The 10,047-nt window shown below is 38.5% G+C and overlaps 1 protein-coding gene across 3 annotated transcripts; it reads left to right on the top strand.

Moving 5' to 3' along the window:
* The first annotated feature begins 2,231 nt into the window (after positions 1–2,231).
* Positions 2,232–6,872, top strand: LOC121842882. 3 transcript variants are annotated; one of them, XM_042312668.1, is made up of 4 exons: positions 2,232–2,381; positions 5,541–5,619; positions 5,793–6,173; positions 6,502–6,872. In XM_042312668.1, the coding sequence occupies exons 1-4, from the start codon at positions 2,379–2,381 to the stop codon at positions 6,855–6,857; spliced, it is 819 nt and encodes a 272-aa protein (XP_042168602.1). In that variant the 5' UTR covers positions 2,232–2,378; the 3' UTR covers positions 6,858–6,872. The 3 variants fall into 3 exon arrangements, with proteins under 3 accessions (XP_042168602.1, XP_042168603.1, XP_042168604.1); XM_042312669.1 differs by having other exon boundaries at positions 2,255–2,381; positions 5,544–5,619; XM_042312670.1 differs by having other exon boundaries at positions 2,261–2,381; positions 5,477–5,619.
* Positions 6,873–10,047: the final 3,175 nt, after the last annotated feature.

Raw genomic sequence — 10,047 nt, 5'->3', positions numbered from 1 at the left:
TTCATCCCATGAGTCCCGGTGGGCCTACGATGGGAGTGGAGGAGACAAATGACCATGACTTTCACAGTCAGTACAACCGCCTTCTGACTGTTGACGTTTGAGGTAGGCCTTATATCAAAATTGGTAACGAAGACATCTGGCTCCATAACCGTCTTGCAAACTGTATCAGAGCATCAAGTGTAGCAGCACCTTGCCCAGAGACAGTTTTATCCCTCCAAGCCATAAGACTGTTGATAAACTGAACTGGCTCTTTTCTGCTATAGCAACTACTGTACTGTACTTAAGTAGTTAAATACTTATTTCATTGTATTGTGCACACTACGCTGTATTCCTACGCAAATGACAATTTTGATTTCATTTGGAGGAACTTATTTAAGAAAGATCCAGTGTAATATATTATGAAAAATAAAGTGAACTGGATGGAATAGGAAAAATTCACCAAATTATTTTTCAATCTTCAACATAGAAATGCTACCAATTTTTTTTTTACCGAAAACTGTTACAAATGGAGTCACACATGATTCACCAAAGGATATTTTGAAAGAGGAAGTAAAGTAAGCATATGTTTTAGTTTGTCTCCTCCATCTCCACTAACCGAAGCTAATTGTATGGATTTTTTCCCTATGATTAATAATGTAAAATTAACATCTGTACAGAAAGACTCATGTGAAGGCCAAATTACAGAGGAGGAACTCCTTGATGAAATTAAAGCCTTTAAGTCCGGGAAAACTCCAGGGCTGAATGGCATACCAGTGGAGGTATAACAAACTTTTTTTTATATACTCAGAGGACCATTATTAGCATGTTTTAACCCCTCCTATATAAATGGTAGATTATCAGGCACTCAACAAGAAGGTCTGATTTCATTATTATTGAAACAGGACCCAAGTGGTGTATATATAAAGATCCAGTCCATAAAAAAATGGAGGCCTCTTACACTTCAGTGCTGTGATGCAAAAATTCTAGCTAAATGCTTAGCGCATAGAATTAAAAAGGTTTTGTCAGATATGATTCATCCTAATCAGACAGTTTTTTTTACATGAACAATACATTGGAGATATATAAGTACTGTAAACAATAGAACACTTTGAAATATCTTGGAAACCAGGCCTGGTTTTCAAAGCTGACTTTGAAAAGGCTTTTGATAAAGCGACTGGAGTTTATATACAGTGCCTTGCGAAAGTATTCGGCCCCCTTGAACTTTGCAACCTTTTGCCACATTTCAGGCTTCAATCATAAAGATATAAAACTGTATTTTTTTGTGAAGAATCAACAACAAGTGGGACACAATCATGAAGTGGAACGACATTTATTGGATATTTCAAACTTTTTTAACAAATCAAAAACTGAAAAATTGGGCGTGCAAAATTATTCAGCCCCCTTAAGTTAATACTTGTAGCGCCACCTTTTGCTGTGATTACAGCTGTAAGTTGCTTGGGGTATGTCTCTATCAGTTTTGCACATCGAGAGACTGACATTTTTTCCCATTCCTCCTTGCAAAACAGCTCGAGCTCAGTGAGGTTGGATGGAGAGCATTTGTGAACAGCAGTTTTCAGTTCTTTCCACAGATTCTCGATTGGATTCAGGTCTGGACTTTGACTTGGCCATTCTAACACCTGGATATGTTTATTTTTTAACACACACACAGTCGACAGACTAGAGCCCCTATGTACACACACACACACACAGTCGACAGACTAGAACCCCTATGTACACACACACACACACACACAGTCGACAGACTAGAGCCCCTATGTACACACACACACACAGTCGACAGACTAGAAACCCTATGTACACACACACACACACACAGTCGACAGACTAGAACGGCAGTAGGCTACTGGTTGAGCATTGGGCCAGTAACCGAAAGGTTGCTAGATTGAATCCCTGAGCTGTCAAGGTAAAAATCTTGTTCTGCCCCTGAACAATGGAGTTAACCCACTGTTCCTAGGCTGTCATTGTAAATAATAATTTGTTCTTAACTGACTTGCCCAGTTAAATATAGGTTTAAAAACATCTAAATGTTTTTAGATATGCATGGCATACCACAGGATAATTTACTGTAAACCAACTATTTGAAGCCAAAAGTGAAACATCTGAGGAAAGATTTGGTCAGCCTGTTTTTTACAGTTAGAAAATCCCATTTTACATGTTAAGACACTTCCAAAGCACTTTTAAAAGAATGTCCACATGATGGGGCTGATACTGTCAGGGAACACATTGAGCATTGGAATGAGTTGCCCCCTCCTTCCCACTGCAGGGAATAGTCCAATGAGGGTGAACCACAAAGTGAAAGTATTTCCCCCAAGTGATAGTATTTTCTTGTCTCAACAGACTTGCTATGAGGACTGGGGCTATAGGGAGTTTGGAATATAATGGTAAGTATTATTTTGTTCATTCATGCAGCCTTAACTTTTGTTAGTGACTTTGAACATGGTATAGTAAAACTCATGACACACCCAAACATTTTTGTAGAGGTGCTGACAAACAGAGTAAAACTGTGAAAAGTAAAGTTGCACAATATATGCTCCCAACAAATGAATGGGTTAACAACAATCGTAACAATCGTTTCCGCAACGCAGGAATTTGTTTCGTTTTTATTCTTGTATAACTTTTATTGCGCGTTTTATTTTAATATGTCTTTCTCTCTGCATTGTTGAGAGTGCCCATAAGCAAACATTTAACTGTTAGTCGACACTAGATTTTTGACAAAACGTTGGTTGTTAGGTTTACTCTTTACAATTTTGGGTGTGTATATATAGTCCGACTTAATTTTATACATTGACCTTGCTCGCTTACAGGGTTGGGCAGTAATGGATTACATTTAAGGTCAACGCTAACTGTAATCCGTTACGATACAAGCAAAAATATTGTGATCAGATTACCGATACTTTCGAAAAACTAGATGATTACTTCAATGATTACTTTTCAATTCAGAAGGATGTTTGCGAAAAAAAAGTCGTTGACACTTCTGTTTTCGCAATGACATTCAAATCAGCGTTGAAAAAAGGCTCAAATATTTAAAAAATCCACCTGAGCGAGTCTGACCACAAATCAGAGACCACTATGATGACACACCAAATGTGTTTGATGGATCGCGGGAAAAGAACAGGAATAGGTTTGTGTAGGCTACTGTCCAAGCTATGTCTTCCAATGCTGCTACTTCTGTCGGCATACAAAGATGATAAAATTGGAATAAAGGCTTCGAGGTGAAGATGATCGTAGTGGTGTAGTCTACGGTGATAGGGATATCACTTATTATTTAAATCTACATAACGTTAGCGCATTGATGTGAAACACACTGCAGCTCTCCCATTTAGCTATTTGTGCCTTACGGATTATGGTTGTTGTGGATGGCTGTTCACAAATCTAAATGTGTATTTCAACCCAATAATAGTTTAATTCAAGAAGTTTAAGCTGCCAATCAAAAAAATAAATAAACCAGTGGACGGCCAGTGAACACACCTAATCATTCAAGGGTTTTTCTTTATTTTTTACTATTTTCTACATCCTTCAAAATAGCCACCCTTTTCCTTGATGAAAGCTTTGCACACTCTTGGCAAAGCATGCCGTTCCATGAGCGCAGCATTTATTTTTCAACTCGAATCAATGAGCCCAATCAGTCCTTCATGACAACAAAATCATAAACAACAGAGTAGGGCCGCCTAATAAGTCCTTAGTTTTGGGGTCATGCTCAGATAAAACAATTTGGCTAATCTATACTTCCCAGAGGTGGGACCAAGTCATTGTTTTTCAAGTCTCAAGTCAAGTCGCAAGTCAAGAGAAACAAGTCCGAGTCAAGTTTAAAGTCAAGACCAACAAGTCTCAAATCAAGTCTCAAGTCCTAAACTTTGAGTTTCGAGTCCTAAACAAGTCATAATGTGCTCTTCAACAAATGTAATACAATTTCATATTTTTAACAAGAGTAATAGTTAGTATATTACATTTAGGCAAATCATGAATGCTTTTACAAATATATATGTTTATTATTTTCCAAATAAAACTTTATTTCCATGGAAATATATGGGTAGCCATGAGAAAGACACGCCCCCCCTTAGCGATCGACTATCTAGAATCGCTATAGGGCACAGTAGTATGTCAATGGTTTAAGGAACAGCAGTAACATCAGGCAGGATTTAGGCTACCACCTGCCTAGCCAGTTGTAGCTCAATCTTGGGTGCAATGATCACGTTCCCGCACTGACTGACTGTGTGGAGGTTCATTGATTTAACGTTACGTTAGCCTACATGCTACACTAGTAAAGTTATATATAGCTGTCGGCTATATTAGCCACGATTTACCGTTCTTTGTGCAGCTTCAAATGTCGAAGTTGGAAATTGTTGCGCCTCTATCTGTAATTTTATTCCCGCGTGTTTTGCAAGTTGCAATCCATTTTTTTGTTGACTACAGCGTAGTCTTTATATTCGAAAATAATAATTTTGGTTATCTTTCCAAGGGCTCCTTCTGATTTCACCCACCGACGTTCCTCTGCACTGCCACGCGCAACTTTTTTCTCAGCTTGCACAATTTGATTGGCTGCTGTCCGATTCAAACTGTAATCAGTTAAATGAAGAGTTGATGCGCTGCACACTTTTTAAAATAGCATAATCTTTAATATTTGGGCTTGGGGAGAGTATCAAGTCAGTTCGAGTCAAAAGGCTCAAGTCCAAGTTAAGTCATTGGTGTTAGTCAAAGTTGAGTTGCAAGTAATCATATTTGTGACTGGAGTCTGACTCAAGTCCAAGTCATGTGACTCGAGTCCACACCTCTTGATACTTCCATATTTCCAAGTCCTATTCTTGAAGATCAAGGGGTATAACATTTATTGGAATGACTGGAATTCTGATAGATTTAGGTTTTTAATGTAAAGATATAATTTAATCGTATCATTATATGTAGCACAAAGCGATGGGTTAGAAGAATCTGCCCCTCATACCATTGCGATCACCTAATCATCCCCAGTTTACAATAGCCTCATTCATTCTGTAACCCTGTAACTATTCCCCAGGTCGTTGCTGTAAATGAGGGTGTGTTCTCAGTCAACTTACCTTAAAAAATAAAAAAGAAGCCTACATAGCCAACCCATAAAGTAAAATTTAACATCCATATATGGCCAGCTATGTAAACTTTAACATTGATGTATCCTGCAATAGATGTCGTTCAATTGGTAACATACATTTGTCTTCTTCTAATGCCTCTTAAGGGGAAAGTAATCTAAAAGTAACGTAATGTAATCAGATTACATTACTGAGTTTGGGTAATCCGAAAGTTACGTTACTGATTACAATTTTGGACAGGTAACTAATAATTGTAACGGATTACATTTAGAAAGTAACCTACCCAACCCTGGTCGCTTAGTAAGCAAGAAGAGCATGTTCATTGAGTGAATGCTTGCATTAGTCAATGCATATTATTCAGGCTATCCACGTTTGCTCTCAGATTTTAATTTGGCTCAACCACTGATTGTTGTCAGGTGTGAACCTTTTCCTGTGGAGAGACCACTGTTTCTCAGAACCCCTGTTTGTTTTTCTACTAAGGAGAAAGGCCCTAACATGGCGTTGGTCTTCAGCTTGTCCACTCTCATGTTTCTCATCACTGGGACTGAGACATCCAAAAGTAAGGCATTCTTGCAGGCACAATTTGTAATACTTCTACCAACACCATAACTTCCAAAATGCTCACAATGAATGGTCTAGGAGTTTTGTTTTATCCAAACTACACGTGTCAGTTGTAACATTTTCTGTACTACAGTCCTGTTTAATTTTGTTTTCTATCTATTGCTTAAACAGGTCTAAGTCAGGGCCCAGATTTGAAGCAGGTCATCCAGGTGGACTCTGGGAAGGATGCAGTCCTAGAGTGCTCTGTGAACTTCAATGGGATATCTCCTGGTAATGTAAACATAGAGAAGGTCGTGTGGTGGAGGCTGGACCAGAATGGTCTTCACAAAGGTGGACCTGTGTTCATATACAACCTATCCAATCAACAATCCTCCAATCCCAGGATGCCACTGAGCCCAAAATATCTGCTTCCCATGCCACCTGCCAATGACAAATACAAAGTTGTGTCCCTGTTGGTCAAAGAAACCCAGCCTGAAGACGAGGGTCTGTATAGGTGTGTGGTGAACACTAACAGTGGAAACACAAATTGTAACTTCATGCTGAATGTCACAGGTGAGCTCAAAGCTTTTGGAGTCCAACGTTTATAGGTAGGGCCCTGAGTATTTCCCAGTCAGGAAAAACGAAGGGCTGTATACACAGTTTTGAATTCAAAGTGCTTTCCTCACACCCTAACACTGACCATTTAGTATTCTCCTTTTTGCATCATTATTTCCACTGTGCAGAGGATCCATCAAGAATTATTGCTTTTCTGACATTAACATTAATTATGAATTATTAGTATCCAATATAAATTGACTTACCCTACAAACATGACCTAATTGATTGCATACCTGAATGCGATGTGATTTTCATTTATAATGATTCTGATTTTGTGCGTTAGAGTTACAGTACGAGACCAGCACTGAAAAGGAGATTCCAAAGAACAGTTACATGAGTGTGGCTGCTGTATGTGTGGCAGTAGGCTCTCTTGCCATTGGACTGCTGCTTCTCAAGCTGTTTCAAGCCAGAAGACTCAGACAAGGTGAGCACCCAGGGTCATGTCCATTAGGGCACACTGTTGCAAAATGCTTCAAGATGTTATTCAGTTCCTCCCCATTTCAGACTGCTTCTTTCCATTTCATGCCTAGTGAACATGACCCTGCTTTTCAGTCTCCGCAGAGAGGAATGCAGAGTTCTGGGAAGATTAGTAGAGTACTTTCAGTTCTGGCTAAATGCCAGGATGATGCTGTAGAATAAGTGGAATGGAGAACTAACTCCTCAGACAAGATGGGTCCTGCTGAAACAAGGTTTATATTGCTCTGTTGTTGAATGGACCAAAAGATAAACAAATCTTTCCTACTGATGAGTCAACAGGGTCAATAGAAGGTAGGCTCTGAGGGTCAGGTCTTGACACGTTCCTGAATAACAGAGCAACACCTGAGGGAATGGCATCTAAAACAATTGCATAATCTTTAGGTGTTACAGGGACCTTGTAAAGTGATATGAATTTCTTATAACTGAGTAAAATACCCTCTGCATTTGCCAGTTGGCTCACCAATAGGATATTACTTCGGAACCAATATTCTAAAAACAAAGAAGTATTTTTATACAATATATCCCGAATATTCCATATATAATATCTGTGTGGAGAAAAATTGTGTTTATAAATTAAGGACCATGACAAGAACCTGCTGATGAAAAGCAGAAAGTTTCACTTTTTTTTGTTGTCAATATTATAATTGCAAAACAACATGAAGTTAAGGCCACCAAAAGTAGAGAAGACATGAGGAATAAAATTCCAGATAGAAGTGGGTCTTAGGAATTGTTTTATCCAATTGATCTTAAAAGTATTATTTAAAGTAGTAAAGTCCAGAAAATTCAGTCCACCATTTTCATAAGTGTTAATTACAACAGTTTTCCTAATGTAATGGGTACGGTTTCTCCACAGAAAGTTGAAAAGCATCTGGTCTATCTCCTTGCTTATTTTACTGTCAAGATATAAAGATAGAGTGTCATATGTTAGTCTAGAGATACCTTCAGCCTGGGTTATTAGGACTCTACCTTTTAAAGATAAGTCCCTCTGTAGCCATTGATTTAGCTTCTTCTGGGGTTTTTTTAATAAGAGGGTTAAAGTTTAGTAAGCCTCTAGACTTCTGATCCTTTGTAATGGTTATGCCTAAATATGTAAGTTCTTCTTTTACTGGAATACCATAATATGAAGGTGTCACACAATCTTTGACAGCTATGAGTTCACATTTATTAATGTTAAGGTATAGACCAGACGCTTTGGAAAAGGATTGTATCACATTGATCGATATGGGAATTTGGTTAGCATCTTTCAGAAAAAGTAGTATCATCAGCCAGCTGGCTTATAATCATTTCTTTACCAGCTATGGAAATACCTTGTACAGGACTATTATTTAAAGAATTTGCAAGAAGTTGGGTGATTAATAAAAACAGGTACGGAGAGATGAACGAGTGACTCATTACCCGGCAAGGGTGGTCATGATACGTCATCAGAAGTGTCCGCTTAATTTGATGGCTGAGGGGAAGGGTGTGTCTTGGACTGTAACCATGGTCTCTTTAAAACAAAAAAAAACATGTCTTTCTTAAAGCAGCTCCAAAATGCAGGTGTTTCAGCTTAGCTCAGTGCTTTCAGTGGTGGTGGTGGGGCTAGCCACCAGAAAATACAGAGCGTTGCACTTGATTGGCTCAGTTTTCTGTCACTCATTGGACAGTACGTCATCCCCAATTCCAAGGTTAGAGCTCAAATTTAGCCATAGAGTTAAGTTAGAAGTGCCCATTACATCAAATCACGTTACACCTACAGTAGCTTTGATTGGACTGATCATGTCAACATCATACTTTCCAAGCTAGCAGTCATTAGTTGTCGACAATCTACTGGCAAATCCTTTTTAATCCTTGTCATACGAAGATAAATAATGAAGAGAAATTATAGATAAATTGTATTGGTGCTCATCGGCCATTGTACATAAAGATTGCACAATGTTAAATTCAACAATGAGTCGTTTTTAAGGAATAAGTGGCAAACTGCAAGCGTTGCAAAGAAACCACTAACGTTAGCCTGCTATTCAATGGAGCGGCAGTGTCTCCCCCCCCCCAGTTCCCACCATAAATCCAGAGAATGCCCGACTTTGACAAAATTTGCCCAAAAGACTGCTGCGCCACCCTAACAAGGTGAGTCCAAATATGTATTGTATACTGCTGCATAAATGATGTAATATGCCAGGGAGATATGTATACTGTAGCTAAGAAAGTAATACTAAGTGTATGTTGTGTCGTAAGCTGTTAGTAGCCCATGTGCCTCACCCTAATAACTTGGTCTATTTTCACCAACATAGTATTGTAAAAACATCATAGTTGTGGTGCTTGGCTTGGACGTGCAACTTCAGCACACGCAACATTCTAAAATAGAGTTGTGTTATTTGACGGGTCACATTAAAAGCTTATTTAACGCGTCAAATAGTGTTATATGACTTGTCTTTTTTGACACGCAAAGACCCAAACGGCGTTCAAGGTGCCTCACAGGAAGTACACTAAGAACGGCCCATGTTCGGAATTCTGTCGCTGTACATTTCAAAAGTGCTGAACAAATAGTTATATTGACCACGTCTGTTGTCGCTCGCTCATTAATATCTTAATCGAAATTACGGATCGCTTTTTATCCGCTTGTTGTCCCCTTATGCCATAGTTTGTACATCTAAATGCCATAGTTTGTACATCTCAATTGTCAGTAGAAACCACATTTGTTTAAGCAAGTCTGCCATATCAGCAGTAAATGAGGCTGTAGTAAACTTAATTTTGACAGTAAGTATTCCTCTTGTCCAGATTAGCCGATACCGATTATTGGGGGACCAAAAAAGCCGATACCGATTAATCTGCCGATTTAAAAAATATTTATATAGATATAATAATAATATTTGTAATGATGACAATTACAACAATACTTGAATGAACACTTATTTTAACTTAATATAATACATCAATAAAAAATGTTTAGCCACAAATAAATAATGAAACATGTTCAATTTGGTTTAAATAATGCAAAAACAAAGTGTTGGAGAAGAAATTAAAAGTGAGAAAGCTAACGTTTAAGTTCCTTGCTCAGAACATGAGAACATATGAAAGCTGGTGGTTCCTTTTCAGAAGTTTTAGGCTGTAGCTATTATAGGAATTATAGGACTATTTCCCTCTATACCATTTGTATTTCATTAACCTTTGACTATTGGATGTTCTTATAGGCACTTTAGTATTGCCAGTGTAACAGTATAGCTTCCGTCCCTCTCCTCGCTCCTACCTGGGCTCGAACCAGGAACACATCGACAACAGCCACACTCGAAGCAGCGTTACCTATGCAGAGCAAGGGAAACAATCACAGGCTCAGAGCTAGTGACGTTTGAAACGCTATTAGCGGGCGCTAACTAGC

The sequence above is a fragment of the Oncorhynchus tshawytscha genome, unplaced genomic scaffold, assembly GCF_018296145.1.
Source record: "Oncorhynchus tshawytscha isolate Ot180627B unplaced genomic scaffold, Otsh_v2.0 Un_contig_7733_pilon_pilon, whole genome shotgun sequence".
Taxonomy (NCBI): domain Eukaryota; kingdom Metazoa; phylum Chordata; class Actinopteri; order Salmoniformes; family Salmonidae; genus Oncorhynchus; species Oncorhynchus tshawytscha.
The sequence above is the reverse complement of the archived record's forward strand: the minus strand, read 5'-3'. Positions and strand labels throughout refer to the sequence as shown.

Excerpts from the sequence above, each read along its gene's own strand:
- LOC121842882 (XM_042312668.1), top strand. Across the intron at positions 5,620-5,792 it reads TGGGACTGAGACATCCAAAA|GTCTAAGTCAGGGCCCAGAT; the intron begins GTAAGGCATTCT and ends TTGCTTAAACAG. Across the intron at positions 6,174-6,501 it reads CTTCATGCTGAATGTCACAG|AGTTACAGTACGAGACCAGC; the intron begins GTGAGCTCAAAG and ends TTTGTGCGTTAG.